Source organism: Bombus affinis, chromosome 6 (assembly GCF_024516045.1).
Source record: "Bombus affinis isolate iyBomAffi1 chromosome 6, iyBomAffi1.2, whole genome shotgun sequence".
NCBI lineage: Eukaryota > Metazoa > Arthropoda > Insecta > Hymenoptera > Apidae > Bombus > Bombus affinis.
The window spans coordinates 16,646,837-16,671,212 of NC_066349.1; the positions used below are offsets into that span (position 1 = coordinate 16,646,837).

Consider the following 24,376-nt stretch of genomic DNA (forward strand, 5'->3'; position numbering starts at 1 on the left):
ATCGACGAGAAACGCTATGTGAAAGCAATAAGAAAAATATTTCCACGATAGACTCGTGCAATGTTTATAAAATATTTGACCGAAATACCAGGTGCGTGATAGGCATAAATTCCGGTGTTCCTTAGTGATATAAGCGAACACGTCTGGCGTGTTCGAACGGCGAAACGACAGATCGTGTCCCGGTTTTCATTATCCACGTATGCTCGATTCCACACTCATCGTTCGAACTCCTACATATCTCGTACCATTTCTGTGTGATTTTTATCGTCGATGTTTCAATGACTCGCGAAGATTTCGTATAAGAAGCGAGTCTCCTGTATTCGATCGTGTCTGCAACGATCCGCGAAAGTACTCGAATACTTATCACAGAAAATTATGTCATCCATACCACGTAATAATTGTGCCAAGTTCCTAACTTCATTTATTTGAAGTTTCGAGACGCATAGAAGCATAAAATTTTGTATAATATACAAAAATATATAAAATGTTCAAAAGTAATATAATGAGTTGGCAACTAAGTGATTGCGGATTTTATCAATGCCACCTAACGACAAAATCCGCAATCACTTAGTTGCCAACTCAATACTCCTTCTAACTTTTAACAGAATTTACTTATAATCCTCAATGACAATTGATTGTAAATAGTCTACCAAATAAAAATAAAAAAAAGACTTAATAGGCAAGGCAAGCCCGTGTTTAAATTCTGTTTCTTCAATCGAGCGCGTAAAAATGTAAATCTGCATAAAAACCCGCAATTTACTCGCAACGACGTTAATAAAATTTCAACGTTTCGTATAACGAAAAATATATTTCTTCAAGAAGATTTCAATAAACGTTCGAACGAATACTTTTCCCAGCGACTGTTTACGAGCGGCTCGAACGATCTGGTTGATCGATCTTAGACAACCCTTTTGGAAAACGAGATGTGTATGGAAACCGATAAATACGCACCGAGTACAATGGAACAGGCAGCGTCAACAGGCGAATTCCCGAGACGCGAGAACCGACCGCTTCGTCGTTCGATTTATCGTCTTTGTGCCTGTGGATTTGAAAAACGCCACTGCGCCAATAACGCCGCCACCGTAAAAATGCCACGAACAATACTGGGACGCGATCTAGTTGACGCGTTTCCGCCGGAAACGCACGGATGTAACGGTTCCGTCGTTGCGTGACTACTTTCACCTCTACTTCCACTTCGAAGCTCATTTTCTTTCTTCGTTTCGATATGTAACAAGCTTTTCTACTTTACTACGGCGTATATAGATTAATCAAACACGAAAGAAAGAATAGCGTATAATCAAATACGCTTGAATTTTGTACGAGTTCCATTTATTTCAACGAAATTTCAACTAGTGCTTGACTACATGGATTTCTATTCGTTGAATTTATTTGTACGATTTATTTATCTATTCGATCGAATATAAACTATATGTCCCCGAGGTCCGTGTAAACGAAGTTCTATTTGAATTTGTGACAGTAAAAGCTAACGTATTTGTGACATGTTTCTGATTTAGAAACGAGTCCAAAAGCGATACATGTCGTTTGAATTATTTTTACTTATTAAGGTTTATTATCACTTATTTAGTTATTATTTATAAGGTAAGCAAATACGCTCTGACAAATGAACCAACAAATTTATAAACGCGTCAGATGGTTGAAGAAAATTGGCACGTTAAAGATACTAGAATCTGTTAGTCAGCTAACGATGCAAGACGTTCGCGTTATTATTTCTCAGCGTTCTTTTCGTAAATGATCGTTCACTATGGATATTTTTATTTTTCAGGAATACAAATTGAACGGGCAAAATAAAGTAGAAATTTAAAAACTAATTTTTGAGCGACGCCGTGTATTAGAATAATCGATACAGAATATGTATTTCCGTATAGATATCGTTCTACCTACAAACAATACAATTTCCATTCCTATTCTCGCGAAGTTCCACTCCACTACGATACTCTCATTCGATCAGCATCCTTCATAACTGCTCGAACTGTTCTTCATACATCGACGAAACAACTTCTCTCAGTTCGCATGACATCTGTGTCACAGTCTTAAGTCAGCGAGACTATCAGCGCATAGTAAGAACGTTAATAATGTCCCCCTTGCAACGCATAATTGCGCCTTAATAGAATGAACGGCCTACCCGAGACCCAACGAGTCGACTGGTGGAACCTGAGAGCGGCGATAAAACGACGTTGAACGAGGTACGGTTCGTCGCAATGATCGACTTTTCGATTTACGACGACAAACCCAACGAATCATGAGATACTTGCTCGTAATGTCGAGCGATCGTTATAAGGAACATCATTTTGTCTAACGCCACGTACTAATGAAAACACGATGGAAATGCCAAGGGTCGCAAATACGTCAGCTAATCTTCGCGAACGTTTGAAACTTAACATTTTCAAGCATTTACGACAAACTGTTATTGCAAGTATCGATTTCAAATAAGAGAATATTATATATCAAATACCTGATTTAAGAAAGAAAGATTTAAACAACAGTTTCGTTGTGAAAAATACTAACGTCGAAAATATCTACGAAACAGCACTCTTAACACTAGAACTACCGATAGTTAACAGGAAACTATTTCTACCAAGACCAGTGAAAATGACTGGTAAAAAATATGTAATTACAGAAGCAATTCCATGTTACGTAGTACATTTTTGGTATTATTAATCCATCTGTGACCATGATCCCTAAACGAGGGTTGACACATTTATAAAATCGTAGAACCAGTCATTTTCACTGATGTGGTATTTCTAATATTAGCATCTAGAGATTTAGCGATCGATCCGGAATTTTCCTGATAACTGATATCGTCATATCGAATGATACGTGGTAAAAATTTAATAAACGTGTGGCAAGTTGTAGAAAACGAGGAAACTGGTTAATCGGGGTTCGATAAACGGATCGCAGCACCCTTTTACACTTTGACAAGTACCAGTCATTTTCACTGCCATTGGTATAAGTAGCCTTGATACAAAATTATTTTCAGTTCGAATACATAAAAACAAAATAAAATTCATTATATTATTCTTTCAGTTATCGTTGCGAAAGTCATCACATCATTGTGAAAAAAAATGTAACACGAAGTAGAAATTTTAAAATAAAATTGTAAAACCAACCAATTTGACTGGTGTGGTAGTTCTAGTGTTAAATATACCGAAAAATCTTTCCGATAGAATATAAATAAAATAAAATATACGAAATAAGTTGATTAAATTGGACGTAAAGACGAAATGAGAGACGAAATCTGGAAATAACGTAACGACGTCTAATATTCAAATCGCACGTACGTCAGATGTATACGTTAGATCAGTGTGCAGTATGTTTGGAACATTGAAGCAAATTTCCCGAGTATGTTTCATCGGGCTGTCCGAATGAAACAAATATCGCATGAATGTACGTATATCTACGAACGCTTCCCTTTCGAAGTTATGGCTGTTCGAAGTTGCACATCACGGGAAATGTTCTTGCACGCTCTTTGACTTTCAATAGCAGATACCTCAAAGTCCTTGTTCGTGGAAGACCGGACGCCAATCTCCTAGGTATTGGTGACCGCGTTGCGGATGCTTGCATCTGATTCCGAATCTCGTCGCTGGCTATTTTCAAACATGCTCGATCATTCATGAAACGACGTTACATTACGCGAGTAGATCGACGCTAACTTCCTTCAAAGTGATGCGAATTATTCTTTTACAAAAGACCTTTTCAACCCTTTTACATCGCCTTTAAGCCCTGGCTCTGGCTCGTTTCTTATTCGGTCGTATCTTTCTATCGTTAAGATAGTCCTTAGCTTTAAAAATCAAATAGTGAGACAGTTACTAATATGCGTACTTTCGCATGAACATCTTTTTAAAAGTCGTTCGTTCGTTCGTTTGACAGTGGAATTGAAGAATTCGAAGGAAGGTACAGTATCTTTGTCACGTAACTTGAAGGTTGGATAAAATAAGGCAGCTGTGCTGTAACGCAACTATTACTTTTAGTTGAACTTTATTGCGAATTCGACAGTCACAACGGAATACACACTAAGTTACAATGTTAAGTACGCGACTGTTATAAGAGTAGAGACCGGTAAGTTGACTATTCCAAGAGCACGGAATAAGTGCCTCTTACTGACGATACTGTGTCTGAGGAAAGCTAGGGCTGGGTGTGTATAAGGAAACGGAACTATCGGATTTGTTGATGGTAATTTTGGTTAAGGAAGTGAGGGCAGTAGACACCGTCTCCGATTGGATAATAAGACGGTTGGTGGACCAGGAAGGGTTTTTAGCTATCCTTGGGAGAAAGTTGTTAACGGAATATACCAGTTGCGAGGGAGGCCAACTTTCCGCGTTAATCCGTAGTAAACAATAATCGTAAAAGTAATTTAGAAGATCCTCGCTTGGTCTGAAGGACCTTAACCATAAAAATTCCATGGTGGATACTTAATATTATCGCAGACATCCTGCCCGGTGCCATCCTGCCCGCGGTATGTAGCCTGGTCTCTGATGTAAATTGACGTTACATCTTCGTCGTTAAGATCTCTCGCGTTCCGAATTTCAAGATATTTTCAGAGGGATTTGAAAGATATCTATTTTCAATTCTGCACAGGAAATGAATTAATATTTAAGGATTTTGCCGAGATACTCTGGCGTTACTCTGTGACAGGATTAATATCGATTTGATTGATATTTCTAAGATATTATAGACATTATTTTCAGCGGTTTCTCTTCGTTAACGGAATCATCTCTGGCAGAAGCACGAAGGATATTTCGCAAAACCAGCCGTCAATTTATCACGTTATCCGACTGCGTGAATCATTCTTTTCCCGAAACAAACATAAATCGAATAAAAACGAAATAGCTTGGAGGCTATCTAGATTCGTGTATGGGAAAAGATATACCAGCAACGACGTATCTGTACATGTTCAGTTGGAAACTAACGCAGAAATAGAGGAGGGAAAAAAACGCGTTGATCAAAGATAGGAAAATCTTTGAGGAAATAAAAGCAGCGAGATAGGAACGCGGGCACGTAACCTTTATCTGACTTGTCACTTCTTAATCCCACTACGTATTACGTAGTCGCGAACGTCAATCAAATCGCCTTTTGAAGTGCAACGCTGCGGAAACTCGTCCGCAGGTAAATCTTATCGGTTCAAATTAGAAGGCAAAATCGTTGCGCAATTGCACGCGACGGTTAACTAATGCTAATTCAGGTATTATGAAAATTGAGTAATCTAAGGCCCAAGGGAATAATCGAACGTTATTTCTACCTGCGGAATTATTCTACGAGAGATGGATGGTGAGAACTGTGTTTTATGGTATTTTTGTAACTTCTAATTGCGACTTAGCTGCTGATACAAGTAATCAAGATAAAACGGTCTATTCTAAGAAGATATCTCTCACCCATAATCCGTTTAACTTCTTACGCTTCGTTTCTAAAGCGAGGCGCATAATTCTTGCGGATTAAAATTACAGAAAGACGTTTAAAATTGTAAAATTAATATGTTTCTATCGTTCGTAATTAGACTGTACGTATTTACGCATTCGTGAAAAATTGAAAGGCGCAAAGCACGGACTAAACAAAATTAAGCGTCGAAAGAGTTAATCTCAAAAGAGAGATGAAACAATTTTGTTCTCAAATAATTTTACAACATTTCGTCTTTACAGAAATCATTTTTCTTTTTTTTTCACACGTTATCTACTATAGCCATTGAGTAAATTAAATTTACAGAGTTTCCATTCGTCTCGCGTATTGAAATATAGACGATCCTCTAAGGAACATCGCGTACGACGAAAGACACGTAGAAAGGAGACTCTTTTATGAATGGTTATCCAGGAAAAGGTAAAATAAAAGGAGGTAGATTTTCTTGTTGCCTGTGAACTACTTGAAACGAACCCTACGACCCTCTTTGCGCATTTGTTTGAAAAGCCAGCCGACAAAGGGTGCACTTTCACGCGCGGACCGTGTCGCTCGTTGAAAATTGCACGTACGTGCCCAAAAGGTGTCGTATTGCTTTTCCATGAACAACCACGTGTATCCCAATGCGGCAAAGTAAATAGCTGTTTTTATGAAAACACGCGGCTACGGTTAAACCCGTGCCAGCTCGAGTTATGTCGATTCGTACTCTTTCACCTCCTGTTTTTCAAATACACCTGCCACTTTCGCAGCACGTGCCATGAAAAAGTTCAAGGAGATTTCTCCATAGTAACATTTTGTTTAAGAGACCTCGAATCGTTTCATGACAGAGATTCGACTCGATATCTACGATCAGTCGCGAGAATATACGCCCACCTATCGAATTTTGTACATCCGACTTACCAAAGAAAGTAGAATCGCGGTTTGTCATTGTGTTATTTATACTTACGCGCTCATACAATTATCATCGATGTATTTCGAAAATGAATCAGACCAATTCGGACACTCAACTCACAAAAATTGTGGGATAAACCCACATCAGAAACTTTACGAAACTTTAAATTTTGTCAACGCCAAGGTGATATAAAGACATTATTTATGCTTACACGAGGAGATGTCAATACAATATCGATCCTACTATTTTTATTTCACGTGGATATAACACAGCTGTAATTCATACTTGTAACATTGTATTTTATAATCGTTTACCTTTTCTTTGTCTTAGTACGCGAGTCACAACGAATAAATTGCATTACATCTCAACAGTGTGTATCTTAACGCGCTAAAAAGATTCACGGAGCTACGTTTTTGTCGAGAATTGTGGGTCTTAATCGCCGAAATAAATGTATAGGAACACTTAGATTACACTTAGAATCGATATCAAAATAGTTTCAGATTTATTTAATACGCGATTCACGAGATCTTCGTCGATACACATTTGCACGCGTCTCAACACTCTCTTTGTCTCTCCATCTTCTATACCACACTACTCGCGGAACAGTTGCATTCATCTGCTTTACGAGATTCTGTGCACGCACATATTTCAACAAACTCATACTCATATATGTGTGTCACTAGTCTAATCTAGTGTAGCACACAAAATTACACATATCTAAATAGTTTTTACCGTAATATCCTATATTCAAGAGATGTACTTAATTTTAAGAGTTTCGTGGCTGATCCCGTTTAAACTAAAACGATTTTTAGTTTCATAGAAGATGTGATCATTCGTATTCCAACCTAATAACTACCTAGGTAATTTAAATCATCGAGCAAATGATCAACCGGTCACGAAATTGCAACGACCAATATCGTCAATTAAGAGTCGTACATTCTTACTTTCTTCGAACGAGTTCGAAGAAAAAGTCGCGTGGAAAGTAACTCCGCGCTTCGGTCATTTCTTTAGCTGCATAGGAAATCCAAGAAAATGAAAAGAGAACAGGTTCAAGGAATAATAAGCCCGGCAAGGAATAATAAGCACGAAGACGTGAAGTTTAACGTACGACTCGTAGCGAGACCTTCCGTAGTACCGTCGAACCGATCGTTTTTCAGTTGTTGGCATCGTAAACCGACATTTTATGACACGCGCCGCTGGATTCACCACCAACTATCTACTTTCCCGACATCTAAGCGCGTTTGTATTCGTTTGCCCTCCGACTTGTTTCAGTTTTGTCACAGCTTCATACATATTTAAATTCCGTACGACGGATCACACCCTAGGCGTCAATTTTTATCTAACGGCAGTCGTGCATCTCGTCGTTGCAACAGATTGAATTAAACCGTAGAAGTTTCTGGAAACGCAACGACAGACATGATTTTTCTAGTGAAATGAAACGAAACGAACGTCAACGAGAAACGCAGATTTATTTATGCGAAAGAATGATTAAAGCGATTGACTCAATGATAACGGGACAAACGTTTATCTCGTGCTATTACGTAATTTAATTTAATTTAATTTAATTTGCGAAAATTTAATATAAAAAAATCACCAAAATATCGTAAAAAATAGTCTTTTTTTAAAGAATATTCTCGATGAATCGTATTTAAAAATTGACGAAGAAGATAAACGCGGAGGATGGGCAAAGAGGATACAGGCGCAAAGATGAGACAGAGGTCCAATTAAGGGGTGTATGCACGGTGAGTCGTGAGTGGCACGAGGACATCGTTACAGCTGCAAGATCGCCATTATGCCACGACAAGGACCACCCTAACGACGCGAGCCTTCGTGATTTATGGTGTAGCGAAAATGTTCCGCAGAACGCCGCGGATTATGTATCTACCAGGCTAACTTTCCCGAGATACTTTGCAAGGCTAGATTAAGAGAATAATGGGCTTGCTTTTTGTCCTGCTCTCCTCAACGAGATTAACTCTAGAGACACCGTAATATGCAACTGTTCGCGGTTCCAACGAGCTCCTCATTAACCGTCCAAAATACAGGATCGTCCGCTATCGATGAATATTCTCTGCCAGTGGTAAAACTTTCTATTTAGTCGAATAAAAGGTTGCTTAAATCTTCGTGCAACGTTCTTTGAAAATTTTCTTGAAGTTGGAAGATGTTGCTTAAAGAGGATCGGTTCGATGTTAATTACGATATCGATTTCGTTATTCCGAACTTGTGGTAATTTTTGATAGCAGTCGCTTAGAACGAATCTGACTGAATCTGAATGAAAAAAGAAAAGACGTAACGATCGACGACTATTGGTCGATTTTCCAAAACTACCCAACGTATATGTCGCGGAAGTTGGAAGAAAATCGAAAAACTGTTTTCACGGTTCAATTGGCAACACGTTGCAGTCGAAAATTCGCAATTCTCCCGGCAACCGTAATAGCTAGGAACGAGCTGTACGAGTTTAAAGTGACTCCGTTGGTATTTCAGGTTGCTGCGTTTAACTGCACTTGAGAGAATTATAATTTGCCCGATACGGTTTGGAATTACAGCGATTCCGCAGAACCGCCACGTGTAATAACCGAACCCGTGGTCACTTCAAACGTTGTAGTTTAATATTTAACCGTTTCCATCCCTTTATCGCTTACTCCGTTCATCAAGAAACAGCCTTTCTAACTTTTGACCACCGTCGCAGCTTCAAAGATACGCACGTTTAACAGCAATTTCATATGTATTTTAGTTACGAGTGTGAGCGTTCAATTTTTGACGGTTTCGAACGTTAGTTTATTTTTTAATTGGATTCGGAAATTGGATTTCTCGTCATACACTATCGTCTAGTCTCATCTTATAAAGTCATTTTAATTGACTTCAAAATTCCCAAATCCGAAATTAAGATTCAACCCCCGTTGGAATTTAAATTTTAAATCCAACCTAAAATCAAAATTTAAATTTCAAATTTCGTTCTTAATTCGATAAACTACCGCCACCGATACTATTCTCGAACCAATATTTTGTTTAAAATCTTTCTTCCTGTTTTATTCCCTCGTTTTACAATTTACTTGTATCTTAATAAACGACAGAATAGAATCCAAATGTACGTATGAAATTTTGTTTTTAATTTCGACGCGCTAATACATCGCGAAATTCTGGTTCTATAAGAACACGGTATTCCTTGAAATTTTCTTTTTCCGTTTCAAGCTTTCCATACAACTCGACAACACGTTCGACTTTTGCGACGGCGAAGATCGAGCTTTCACCAAACGAGGACTAATCTCTTGTAATTCGAAACACAGGATTCGAGCTACCAAACGAAAATCAGCTTAAATAGCAGCGAACTAACTCAAAGTCCGTCTACGTAATCCCAAATTCACGCTGATAAATGATTCGAAATAAAAGAATAGAACGTAGCTTTGAATTGCAACTTTCGCTTTTAATTTGAATATCTACCATCCAGCAAAATAATATTCTATACAGAAATAAACGACCGATCTTTCCGAACAAACTTTCAAGCTCTCTATTAATCTCGCGCGATTTCAAACACAAATCACAGCCAACTAATTCGAAGTAAAAGTCTGCATAAACTAAAATTCTCGTTAACGAACGACCAGAATAGAAGCTGGTTCCGCAGAGAACGCTATTTTAAGTCGTAGAAATTCAAGTTTGGTGAAGGTGTTAGAGTCACGCAAACAGGGTGCCAAGCGTCCATTATCTCGAATCACCGACGAAAAACGTTCAACCGATAATCGTCGGGATTGCCGTCAAATTCTCGTTACGGTTGATTAGCGAGAGAACCATCGCATGGCTGTCTCTCTATAAGCAGTGGCGTGCCGTGGCTGATTTATCGGTGACACCGAAGTCGTCGGATCAAAGGACACATATATTCGAGAGAGCAGAGGCCTCACCGGATAGAAATTGCAGGCCGCGATTGCTGTTCGACTCTGACAACTAACGGGCCAGCGATAGAGATACATACACGCGCGTACAAAGACACATTTACTCACCTGACACGGTGAGATGGACAGTTCTGATTAATGGCGGATGAGCACTGACTTGACACTCGTACACGCCGCCATCTCGTTCGGTAGCCGAACGCAAAAGCAACCGCCAATCATTCGGCTTCTCCAGGGCCAGCGAGAACCTAGAGTCGCTCGCGTACGTGTCCAAGCCGATCGTGAGCAAGTGCAGCTCGTCGCCTCGTCTGCGAACCCACGACACCTGAAATCAAAACAGATGGGATTTTCAAAGGACGATTGAGGAGAGCGAGAGGAGAGTCTCGAGGCTTTTAACTCGGTTTGTCGGACTTAACGATATTACGGTGCGGAGATCGAAGAACGCATCGATACTTTCGGTATTGGCATTGAACGTAGCGACGTTGCATGTGTCACAGCGACCATACCCAAATCCACGTCGTTCCACACTACCTGACAATGAACCTTTAGACTTTTATTTTACCTTTGCATATTTCCCGTCCGTGTCAACTCCTACAAACTCAACATATAAAAACTGCGAGCATTCGGCCACGAGACTAGTCGTGGGTACAGTCTTGGTCGCGATTTCAACAACTATTTTAATACTTTGTAACTTCGCTACTTCGTTGTAATATTGTACTTAACCACTTTGGTGAATAAAAGCATATAAAAATATTAAAGGACGAATTTTTATCACGAATTTTACCTGACACGTGCAACAGCATTAAACGTAACAGCGTTAGGTGCCATTACTATGATCGGTACTACGAATAAGGTTGATAATGTGAAGAAAGCACGAAGCAATAGACAGGCGATAAGATATCGCGTGAAGGAATAAATGGCGAATTGAGATTGCATATTGCAAGAGCCTAACACGAATTTTCCACTTTGCGCTTCTTACGTAAGACAATTATCTCTGTCTTTCGTAAAGAAGGATTACGTCGCAGAATAAAATCTGCATAATTAGAAGTTGCATAATCGTGCAACCGAATGAAAGAATGAAAGAATTAATTAACGCTCAACGGCCAGAAAATCGAATAAAGATCTTGCTCGTTCGACACGACACTCTCGAAATCGAGTCTCTCGGAATCTGAATAAACAAAGAAAGAAAGAAAAGAAGAAGCTTCGCGCCAGTCTTGTAATAAAAATGATGAGTTTGCCAACTTCGTTTTCGACGTGTATCGACGTTTTCTTCCAACCTACCTACATCGGATGAATTCCTGTGAGATTCTACAGCGAAGAGACGCAGAAAGATTTCGCCTGGCGTATCAATCTCAAACACGAAAGCAAGTTATAGCAATGTAAATTTAATGTAAATCGGACGTCCTTTCCACGTAGCAACACACCGCGTGTATTCGAATTCAAATATCACGTTGCTCGGTAGGCGGCTGGCTACTCCGATCTTTCTTTCCCTTGATGCATGCCATCCGAAATAATCACCTTGCCGGGTTTCAACGCGGTTCAAAGAGAGCAAGGTGTCGCAAACAGGGCAACAAGTACGCAGTAAAACCCTGGAGAAATGAAAACTTCGTTGACGAAACCCCGGGTGTCACGATATCAAAGCGCTCTGGATTTTATCTAAAAGCCAGGCGCAGATAAGGCCGATCTTCTTCTAGATACTGCGAACCGAGCAACGCGTAAAGAGCTCAGGGCTCTCCTTATGAAATGGATCCGAGCCTCGACCGATTGAAATTACCTCGGAAAGCGCTGTTTGGGGCCTAAGATTACTTTTAGGTACAGGGTATATAGTATTATAGGTTGACCGAAAAGTTTCTTTACTTTTATAAGGAAATAATATTAGTTTTATATTAGTTTATCGAATTATGCACGAACATAATAGAAATAGAACGAAATGGATAAAACGGAAATTGTTGCTCATCTATTATCGCCTTATGAAACGAAAGAAACTTTTCGGACAACCTAATACATTAACCCGACCAATAGACGTTAGTTCCTTTAGAATTTTAAATTGCAAAATTTATCAGCGCATTTTCTTATGTCGTTGCTGATGATCTAAGTCCTGTGGATCGCGTTTCGATAGAACACTTACGCAAACTTAGAAGTTGTAATATTCGGTACACGGGCTACTATTGGTGACACGCTCATAAAATATGAGTCTGTTAAAATACGAAGCTAAGCGTAAGATATTTAGCGTAAAATCTTCGTATTTCTGTGATCCATTATAAATCGTTCAAGAATTAATCCATTATAGCTGCGGGCCAGCTGCGAGGATTCGAGAGCTCCAAGCGAAACGTCTGGCGGAAATTCCGTCGGTACAATTTAATACAGTGCTCGCAGTCGGTGTTCCGCAGTTTGATACGAAGGAGTTAAAGAATCGTTAGGCGCGGCGTGGTAGCCAGGAAAGGGATTTCGAGGCGCTGCACCGGCCTCGGCTGCTCGAGACGCAAAGGACAGCCTGAACGGACGCCTATGGTCATTTGTCATTATTATAAAAGGCTGAGCAGTGAATAATTACATCTTAGGAAACTCGCTGTCCAACTACGCGCGTTTATTCCCATTTCTATTCACGCGCTCTGTCCCTCCGGCGATTAATACTCGCGAGGAATTGTTAAATTGAAATCCGATGTTCTGTTTTGCGATTCTTTAGCCCGCTAAGTGAAAAGTTCGTTTGATAAAGCGGGAAAAGACTTTGATCGTAAACGGGGAAACATCGAGAGACAGGAGGATTCGCGGCAAGTTTCACGGGCGAATCGAAAGCTTCGATAACGGGACTCAACCTGTTAACCTTTCTATCGTTGGAATTCAATCGAGAAACGTTGCAATCAATTCGGAAGCTTCGCGAAGCGACATCTATGAGTTTTAATTCAACAGAGGAATCGGTACTAAAACAGCTTTGGAAATGAAACAAATTATTTAAAAGCGATACAGAAATGATAACCGAAAGGAAAATGTCGATTCCTTGTAACGATTATTCGAAATGAAAGTCCTACTCGTGTCTTTTTTTTAAATTCGTAGAACGATGGATTGCAGTGGCTTTGGATATTATTACAATTTTTTAGTGAATCGATATTCGAACGATATAAGATCGAACGAATAGAATAAGACCAGATCATGATCACACGACACAGACTACTTGATATTCTTTCGTAGTAACGCTTCTTCGTACCATTGAAAGTGAAAGCTCGATATTTTGTTCGTTTCAATTTATATTGGATTGATTAAAAGAAAAAATAGAGCAAGCATCCGAGATCGATAATGCATCTACGAATATCAATATTTATCTTCCGTATCGCAACATCGAAAACAAGACAATGAAACCAGTCAAAAAAATTCATCGCGCCGGATGTCACGCGTCGCTCAATTATTTTCACTTTGTCGATTGATTGGAAATTATTATTTCAAAACTGGAAGAAACGTGGCCTCCTGTTTTCTCAGTTACGAGGATCGTAATTTTTATTTGGAAAGATAATTTTAAAACAAGCGAATAAATGTAAATTTTATCGTCTTTACGAGACATTTCTTAATTAAGACATACTTTCTTTGGAAGATTCGTTAATTCCTTCGTATTAATTAGATATCCACCTTTTTCAATCGACGATATTTTATAACTGTTCTACAAGGAGAAAATGGTCCCTTTTAATTAAGATAGTAACGAGTGAATACAGATACTTCTCATATTCGTTAAATTTTTCTGTCTTTGAACGAGGCTAAGACCGAATGTACGAAGAAATTAACTTTTGTTAATTGCAAAGAAGAAAAGGGTTCAAACGGCTGGTATTGATTTGCCGCTTCATTTTAATAAATATTTCCTGCAAAGAGTATTATACGTATGAACAAGTATGTTCGCGATTAATAACGAATTCGCATCTTACAATCTCGTTGCGAGCAGCAAGAAAAGAGAAAGCTTGATCAATCAAAATTAATCAGGTTAAAAACTTTGAAACTACTTTGTGATTTCCTACTGTCGAAAACGTTCGTAACACCTGTTCTCAGGGAAATTTGTACGCTCTGTAATTATAGTCATTCTTACATTCAAACCAGGCAGAACTTCAACTTTGTTCATCGATGAAGAATCTTTATTGATATTGCGCTAGTTAGATTGAATTTTTTGAAATAATAAACACAGTAGTCTGTGTCGTCTGATCCTGATCCTCCCTATTCTATTTATCATTGACTATATCACTAATTCGATAAAATATCGACCGTCTACTTGAAGTCATCGTTATGTGAATACGTGTGCATATTACCGGGTTGTCGTTTCGTTGCTAAATAAATAAATAGTCGGTGTATTTTATGCAAAAAAATTTACTTTAGGATAATATCCAAAGGGGAACTAAAAATTGTATTATTTCTCAAACATCAACTACGTTTGGAACAACACCTTTCTTGTATCGTCTCGAATTATTCTTCAAAGATGAAGAACTATTTACGTAAAAATGTATCTTTCATATCTTGTTTCTCTCTTTTATCATTTCATATATATATAAATACCACATGTTAAAGATGAATTATTTCGAATATTATGCTTAGCATATTTCTAACGATACAAAATATACAGCAATGAAACGCATCATATCTCACACAAACTGAACTGTGCAGTATAAGGTTTCTTTGAAAAAATAACTCGACGATTTCTTGAAAAACTGTTGAAATGGATCCCACTTCGAGGAAAACTCCACATCTTTTCTAGAGTTTAGTTTTCTTAGTTCTCGAAACCACTGAGTATTGTTTAGCGCTGAATGAACTTAAAGGGCCTCTCAGCCTCATAGTTTTCTAGGAACATGCCTTGCAACGGGTTACAGACAGGCCAGTTTTCCGTAATTTTCCGTAAAAATACCCATAGGCTCGTGGCTTCGAAGCTCCTTCGTAAAGTAACGCTGTATGTTGTATTTATACTTAAATTTGCTTAAATATATTTTTCTATTATATTATACATTCCACGCATGTCCTCTCTCTCTCTCTCTCTCTCCCTCTATTACGAGATAAAACCTTAACAAAAACAAAGCACGAGATAAATCAACGACGGCAGTGAGACAAAGACTGTCTCGTTTTCACTCTCGTTGAACAAAGACTCGCTAAGCAAAGAAAAGGGTCGTTGATATTAGACGCGAAAGAAACAACAGAGAAGAAAAGAGTGTGGAAGGATGGGACGGCGACACGTAGTGTGCTGCAGCTCCCGATAACAAGGCGTAATAATGTTTGCCTGTCGCTGCAGTGTCCGAGATAAATCGTCGTTCGTCGAATCAGCAGTTTAAAATACGAGATAGACGAGAAAGGTGAACGTACCTCGCGTACTCGACAGACCAGCCAACGATCACCTAAGGAGGATACAGAGATCCGATAAAACTCGATACTCTCGCTGAAATTGGAGCGAATCGATCGTATCGATCATCGACGCGCTTACAAGTGGGACGAGGTCTGTCTCTGGAAAGTAGTAGCCTCGCGTGTGCCGGTCGAGCCAGAAAAAAGGAGAAAAGAATTGTATGGAATTTCCACGCGTGCCACTGCACCACTTTTCCGAATACTTTATGCGTGTCGTACGAGACATTCCGTAATTTTTCACAAAAAGAAACCGCTATCTCTATCGTGAAACTTGCAAGTAAAATAACGCAACCCTGAAGCAACGCAGAGGAATCTTTGAAAGACGAGATGGCTAAGGAGATCCAATTCCGCATTTTTCTGCAATAGGAAAATTTCCTGAGAACACGAGGAACGAGAGAAACCGGAATCATGGCCATTTCTCTTCAAGCTTGCGGGATTCGGTTCGAGTCTCTCGAAGGTCCTGGGACGCGATCTGGACAATTCGGATGTCAAAGGATCGTAGACGGAGCAAATCAGGGTTAAGAGACCAGACACGAACAACGGTTAGAGGCACTCCACTCGGACTAGCCTGCGATCCGCGAAATTTCATAGTCATGACCTCGCAACCAACCGATGTAAGCTTAGCCATTTTAAGGATCATAGGTCAGACGAACTGGGACCACTTTCGGGTAGAATAAATTACAACTTCTCCATCGAACATATTTTACTTTGGCATCGTTGTTTAATCGTTTACTCTATTAACGTATCGTGTTGACACAATTTTTTAACACGTTGGCTACCGCGCGAATTTGATATATTTTACGCCGAACAGATTGAAAAATTCATTTCTGCAAAATAATATATCATATTTGCGCGCTTTTTCTCGACGATGTTAGCTGAATCGTTCGTATTGTCGAGAATTGTTTAGTCCGTGAAATTTATCTCGCGTTAGTCGTTCTAAACAATTTTTTAACCCATTTTTAATTTTTATCGTGATAATACAAGGTGCGTCTTACAGTTTAGATTTTAAGAGGCTCGCCTGACACAACGGACCATCGACCCTCAAGATGATCCGCAGGATAGTAATCGTTCGTTACGAATTTCGAAATTATGCTGGTCAATTTTCTGGCAGCATCTACATAGAAAATTGTCAATAACGATAAGATAAATATATCATTGGTGATGAATAATTTGCACAAATTACGCTATTCTTTCATTCGATCTAGATACATTTCCAACCATGAATTTCATAATAGAATCTTAGCTATTCGATCTGTGTGGAAATTTCAACGGGGCTCGAACTCTCCACCGACCTTCTCCATCTATTTTTTTTTTTTTTTTTTTATTTTTAGCAGATAGTGAAAATAATTAATAGGTCAGCGATGCCGTGCATGTACGAGCAATTACGAAAGTGTAAGGTCAAGACGCGTGTTGTAGTCTGCTCGCATATATGCATATCGGAGCGTGCAGCTGCAGCCTGCTGCCATAAGCTGGAACCCAGCATCCGACCGTGAATATAATAGCTGAGTAACGTTATCTCTCGCTTCATAATTTAACCTGCCCCTCCCTCAGAAAGGAGAAACCGTTCGAAACGAATTACGTGTTCCGATCGTTGCACGCTCGCGCAAAAATTCGAACGATCTTATTGATCAGACGTGCGACGACCACTCACCGTAAAGTTGCGTACGATTATCGAGACATGCGTAGAAAAATTAAATTTCAAAAATTGGATGTCAGATTGTTCGGGAAGTTCGTATCATTTTTAATACGAACTCTTATCTATAATAAGAATACCGGATCAAATTTTATTCGTTAAGACATTAGTGCAAGTGTTTTTAATAAAACAATGTTAAACCTTATATGTTTAAGATATATAGTCTCATTATTATTATTTATTGCGGCTTTTACCAAAGTGATAAAGACGTGAAATGAAATACTTTAGATGCTTGTAAGATCCATTTGAAGATATTCATTGGCGAGAAAAGCGAACTATTTTTGAAAAAAAGACTCGTGTCGTTATAGATGGAATAATATTATAATCGTTGTTAAATATTTCTGAACTTTCGCTAGGAATTTTTCCAACAGCCATAGACGGAGAAGGATCATTAAACGCGTACGTGTAGAGATTCCTTCGTTTCTTGAAATTTCCGAAGTCTAAGGAATTGGTGAAATCTTAGAACGCAGCGGTGTAAAAATATTTTTATCTAACGGTACTGGTAATCGCAAACGATCCGAGCCAATTTCGAATTTTCGGCAACTTTCCTATTAAATTTAACGCCAGTTTAACGCCATTTATGCACCAGCATCGTATATAATATCAAAATCGTTTTACAAAGTCTCATATACTTTAAATGGAATATGAATATTTCATAAAACCGAGTTTCAAAAATTTCAGGCCAGAAATAAAAAATTTCGCAAAATAATTCACTGTACTTTTCGAAACTGCGCCGTTACTAATTAACATTTTAACGGTAGAATAAACTTTCAAACCTCTAATCAGATCAAAATTTCCAATGCTTTTTAATCAACAACGAAATAAAATTCAAGAATAGGAAAGAATAACGTAATTTATGCCAATTATTCATCACCATTGATATATTTATCTTATCGTTATTAACAATTTTCTATTTAGATGCTCCCAGAAAATTGACCAGCATAATTTCGAAATTCGTAACGAACGATTACTATCATGCGTATCATTTCGGGGGTTGATGACCCATTGTGTCAAGGCAAGGATTAATACTTTAACATCGTAATAAAGCTCATCTGATATTAAGTTTATAACAGCGAATATTACTCGTTGATCTTAACTATAAGAGCAAACACTGGTCCCATTAGAGGGGAACTTTCGCCGTATACTTTTCTTTCTGTCAAAAAGAAAAATGTTCTTTCTATATTACTGTTCAACTCTTTCCAGATAAATAGAAATTACGAGGAAAGTCAAAAGTCCAGCAATAGCTACCATATTTCCTTCTTTTCCTTTTTTTGTTTATTTTTTCTTTTTTCTTTTTTTTTTTTGCAATCCACTGCAGTTCACTGTTGACAAAGTTGACCATATTTCAAATACACCGCCTCCACTCTCTTTATTACTAAGTTGCAACCCAGGATTTACTATCCCGATATGTCTGTGTCTTTCCTAAACGATCAAAATCGACTTTTATAAAGTCGATACTTCTCCTGGTGACTCGGACACCGAGCAATTTCAATCTCTGACGAAGTCGATAAAAAACAAATGATTAATTTACCTATCGATGAAAAATGAAAGAAACGTGTAGCATGAATCGGTATCGTTAAAGGATTAAATGCAGTGGCTCGCGAAAGTATTTCAACATCAATCACAGCAAATTTATATATTTTCAGCAAGTGTCGATTCAATAATTGAACTACTTAAATACTTTCGTGATCTCCATTGCAAAATATACGTACACTTGCGTTAATTGTAATTTCTATTCGCATTTTCAGATTCCTCTCAAACTTTAGCAACGTAATCGTGATAATCGGCTCTCGTAGTAGCGCTAATGAAATTTCAGAACGTGAAAGTATAACGCAGATAATGTAAGTGTTGGAACACAATCTGCTAGAGTGAAATCTTTTCTTTCTTCAAGACGGCTACTCCGTACGAGGAAGACGAAGAATGTTAATACACTTCGAACTCCGTGTGATTTATACGAAGGAGGATTCGCGCGAGAAAAGTTGTATCCCGGTCTACGTTTATCGAGACTGTCGATCAGGACGACGGTATAATTTTACCATAAGCTAAGCGAGTCCGTGTCGAGCCGAGTTCCGTAAATTGTTTAACTTTATACCTTCTCGCAGGGCGAGTGCTTGCACTTCGCCATCTTATATTCCAGGCCAGGCGATATGGACCTCGTATGATCAAATTTTTCCAACACCAACACCAACACGACCCTACAACGTTAACAGAGAGAAGAAGAAAAAATTCACTCGCATGCCCCTGGTAATAACGACCACGATTTCATTAGACCAGAGTGCTCTAGACATCCGACAACATTCAGATTTCCGACTCAGATCGAAAGGATGATAGCCACGTGTTTTTGCCATTCGGGCTGCTCGCGTTCATCCAAGTTACGTTGCAAGTGTGAACTTTCGAAATATGTAAATGAGGCTTTCAAAGAATTCTTTTCGTTTGAATTTAAAGTTGCTGGTTTTTAATTACTTTGCTTCGGAGAGTTTATGCGATCATTTTTACGATTAAAATTTTCGAGAGACTTTTTCGTAGATTGGAGATATTCCTCTGAAATAATTACTCGTAAAATATTCAGCGATATCTTTATACGTTTGATCAAAGATTCGATATTAATCGCTGCTACTGCGCACGGATTTATGAAAATCCATACATTTATGAATGCAATTAAATGGAACTAAATGCAATTAAATAGAGATTCGTTTCGCATACTAAATGTTAGAACGAACACTTTAATTTGCATATTTCCGTGTTCCCTACGTTTTACCACTTTTAAATTCTCCATAAATGTGGAAAATTGTACGATCTTCTAATCACCATCGAATTATATCAATTGTTTATCGAATATTACGTTTATAACGATATCTATTTATGTAGATTAAGTGGATCGAGATGTATTTTATCGTTTTGAACATTTGATCAACAGTTTTGATCATTGTACCAAAGAACTGTAAGGCATTTGAATGGAAAAATGGAGATAAGTTTCGTATAACGAACCTATAAAGTTGTAATGAAACCGCGGGATCGAGTAACAGTTCGGATACAGACCGCCTTAAGGCACTGCTACCTCACTGCAAACTCTCGAGAAGATTAGGTAAGGCAGTTAGGACTTACGATAATCACAACGTGGTAACCTAAAATATACTTTCGTTTGACTTTGAGATATTTGGAACCGTGAAGATTTATTTACAGCGAGATGTAATCAGCCAGATTACATCGAATAGTCGTGATCCTATGTTCACTTTCAAATACCTAATTAATAAAGAAATGACATAAGATACTCTTTGTTGAAGTAACTACTTCAAGAAAAACTCTACATCTTTATTTATGTAGTAACTTGATGGGTCTTAGCTTGATGGAAGGACAAGTAAAGGATGCTTTATTTGTTAACAAGGTGATATGGTTTGCGGTTAATAACGATGAATATAATAATAAAGAGTGACAGGTTATTCAGTGATAAACAATGTCAACGTGTTCGTTCGGCTTAGCGGCTTTATACATCCAACCTCTCGACGTGTGCTCTTAGAATCTTCAACAAGGACTACTTTTCTTAGATCATTTCTTGGCTTTCTCGGGGAGACGACCCCCACTACGCTCGGATCACGCCGCCGTTCGCGCCTATGGTCACATATGCCGCATTCGTTTGAAACAAGCGGCCGCAATCGACGTTTCTGGGAGTCGCTGCTTGGATGCGCTCGTCGATACATTGTATGTCCCTTGTCACGGTGGTCCCGGGAATACAGCGATAGGATAATCATATCTCGCATACCTTAGCCATCGAAACAATAACTAAGCAGTAATAGGATGCCTATGTAATGGGCATCCAGCGATAACCCCTCCACAGGAACCAAAACTCTTGATATAAAAACTATTCTGTTCTGTTATAACATTCTGTATCGTTACTCTGTCAGTTTCTAATAAATTTTGTAACAACGATCATAATTGAAATACGAATCTCTCACCTCCCGTGCGGAATGTGAAATAATCTCGAATCGACGCGACACCCTCGTCGGGCAGACAAGGCGATCCGCCTGTGACATTGTATGACCGCGAGCGACGGTCAGAAACGCGACCTATACTAAAACCTCTCAGCGTAACAGAACGTGCAGCTCCCTCTTTCCCATACTACATTTATGTATATCCGTGACCTGGAGACTGCTACTACCCAGAAATATTCTAAATAAGAAGAGGTGCATATTATTGTACCCTTGAGTATACATTATGTTTTGGGTTGCAAGGTCTAAGAACAAAGGAAATGATAAACAGATTTCTATTTGTGTTCTTTGTAGCCTTTAGCTAAAGCTATAAGGTTAACTTTTTTGATAACGTCCTTTTGATATAAATATATGAACGTGCTCCCTATCATTCCATTGTCTACTGTCTAGTAACACTAAGAGAGTAAGGATCTGAATCAGCATAAACTTCTACTTGTACGTTATACTTATACCTTTAATTATTTCAATATACTTTTCTATTACAAATTTATCCACTCGTTCTTCAATCAGTCAACCTCAACCTTAACACGTTTAAACAGATGCAAGTCTACTTCAGTGTTACATTTAGATGCCACAATTTATACAAAAGATTAGACGCAACTTATACAAACTTAATAAAAAGAAAGTTGAAAATCTTCCAAATGTTAGTTCCAGTAGAATTCAGTGATTTTTGGTTCGTAGATGATTTCGAATTAGGTTCGATGAGAGTTTTAGGTGTATCGTAATGTTTCAAAGCACTCGGTGGTTGCAGAAGCCTTCGAAGGTATCGATGGTTGCAAGGGTATCCGATGATTCAGAGGAAATCGGAGTTTTCCAAGCCATCCGGAAATTCCGATGGTATCGAGAAGCTTAGAACGAGCCATAGGTTGATGTCGGATATTCTCGAAACTTCCTCAAGTTCGGATGATACTGCTGACCTCTGAGCTAGCTGGACATCGTGTAGGTCTTTGACCTCTATGATTCCACAGACACTGGAATTCTGTCACCTTTTGCGAGACCTCTAACCACTGATATCTGCGAAACGTTTGGATAGTCTTTAAACCTTCCGCAAACACGAAACTTTTCGATGGCTGCGGAATTTCTAGCAACCCTGCAACTCTGTAATAATCTTTGGTCCTTTTAAAGTTTGATGGTAAATCTTGCTCGAACCTCAGAACGATCGTCGTACTTCAGGATGATCTTCGAATCCCGGAATGATCTTTGAACCTCAGAATGATCTTCGAATTTCAGAATATTCTTTGAACTTTGATTCGCTATGTCAAACTTACAACGTTATAAACGATCAAGATTTGTTTGCTCACTGGTGAAAATTATTTTCAGTTGGGAACAGCCTCTTGCGGTGACCGATAAGCTCGATATTGTGTTAAAAAATTGCCTTTAGCTATCGAAGATCGTTCAAGATTCAGCGATCATTGTCTTCTACTCGAACAAAAATTACCCTTTTCCTCGATGACGGCCGATTTCAATCAATTCCTCTGTGTCGTTTTTCGTCAAATTGTTATATCATACGATACATAAATTAAGGGAAGATCGTAGAATATTAGAATAAACGAGCGTACTAGGATATTAATTATAAGAATGCTCGTTTGCATACCAAATGAAATTACATTTAACAGATTTAATTCAAATAATAGATCATTGGCAACTGCTCGACGCTAACTAGATCGTATAAAGTAAGTTTTACGATATTTCGTTTTACTCGATTACTCTGTTGATGGCACGAACGCCACACGAGTAGTTCTGCGAGGGTATAAATATTGCGTTGCCAGTCGAACGGCAAGGGTGTGTTCTTTTCTCCACCCTCTTCTTCTTCCTTTTCTTACGGTCGAACCGTGCGGGTGCAAGCGTCACGTCGGTTCAGAAAGCAAAAGCGGTTCGCTCGAGGGTTCTCGAAAGAAAAGATATGAGACTGAGACACCGTAGAAGAGGAACGTCGATAGAAAAAAGGAGAGAGAGAGAGGGTTGGAAGTTGAAGAGAAGGCGCGTCGTCGCGTCCCGATTAAAGAGGATTCGGTATCTTTGTTTGCTGGCGAATTAATCCGAGCTCAAGGCCACTTTTACGCGCAGCCGTCTCTGATCCTGTCTCATCCGCACGAGGACTATAGCCTCCTTTGGATTTTTTCATATCTGCCAAGCGTTACCCACGGTGAGCCAAGTCCCCAAGGATTTTCCACGACTTTGTACGCTTATCCGGCTAAATTCTACCAACATCCTGCCACGATATACCATACGGGATTACTCGTTTTTAACGTAACTTCCTATTTTTGTTTCAAGATCATATCGTTTTAGTCGAATTCCAACGAAAATCCATTCAAAGTTAATCTTTTCAAAAATTCCTCCACGTTTCTTCGTACGAATTATCAAGGCAAGAAATCTGACGTATTCGATGTAACGTTAAAAGTTCCGATTAAAAAACAAAAACTACGAACCATTGTCAACCGTAATGAAGCATAAACCACGTCACCAAAATCGCTCAAAATCGCAATTCACTTCGAACTAGCCTATTAATTTGCCCTTTGAAGTTTCGTTTCACGATCGTTGACAAAGGATCCGTGTCTCAAGATTCTACGATTCGCGTTCGGAAAATATTTTTCCAAAGGTTGGTCGGTGGAATTAATGAGGGAAAAGTAAACGAGAGCGAAACGGAATTCCCTTGAACGTCCCGAGCTGTTAGCGTGACACGTAACAATTTCACCCCTCTCTCACTCTGTCTCTCTCTCGACTCATCCCTCGTATCGTCGCGATTCGCTCGCGAGCAATTAGCGCCAGCACGCGCTTACTCGTTAAGCTAATTACACGTGTACAAACTTGCAGTGGCTGTTAGACGAAAGGAGAACCGTCAAAAGTTGCCTTTCCCTGGTCGTTATAAGTGGAAAAGTAGGTGGCAGCGGTGCTCCGGTGACTCGAGGGTCACGCCGATGGTTCGTTGGAAACGCCAGCATCTCCACATCTCCGCGTTACTGATTCTTCGCTTCTCCTCTCTCTGTGACCGACTTAAGAAACTCCTCGAATACGTAAACGTACTGGGATTGTCGAACCGAGTTGAACGAGGCGCGACGATTATCAGCGCGATGGCAAGTTGCAGAGTAACGCGATCACAGAATGCAGATGGCTCGAGAATACAGAGTTGCAACTTTGCTTCGATCAAATATTTAGC

At 39.0% G+C, this 24,376-nt stretch overlaps 1 protein-coding gene and 1 long non-coding RNA gene across 2 annotated transcripts in view; one reads left to right on the top strand and one right to left on the bottom strand.

Moving 5' to 3' along the window:
* LOC126917752 (peroxidasin-like) overlaps positions 1–24,376 on the bottom strand; it is a 330,987-nt gene that overhangs the window by 201,463 nt on the left and 105,148 nt on the right. The window contains exon 6 of the mRNA XM_050725006.1: positions 10,291–10,504. Within this exon, the coding sequence (XP_050580963.1) occupies positions 10,291–10,504 (214 nt within the window). The remainder of the gene's footprint in view (positions 1–10,290; positions 10,505–24,376) is intronic.
* LOC126917773 (uncharacterized) overlaps positions 1–24,376 on the top strand; it is a 285,490-nt gene that overhangs the window by 185,655 nt on the left and 75,459 nt on the right. The gene's annotated exons all lie outside the window — the stretch shown is intronic.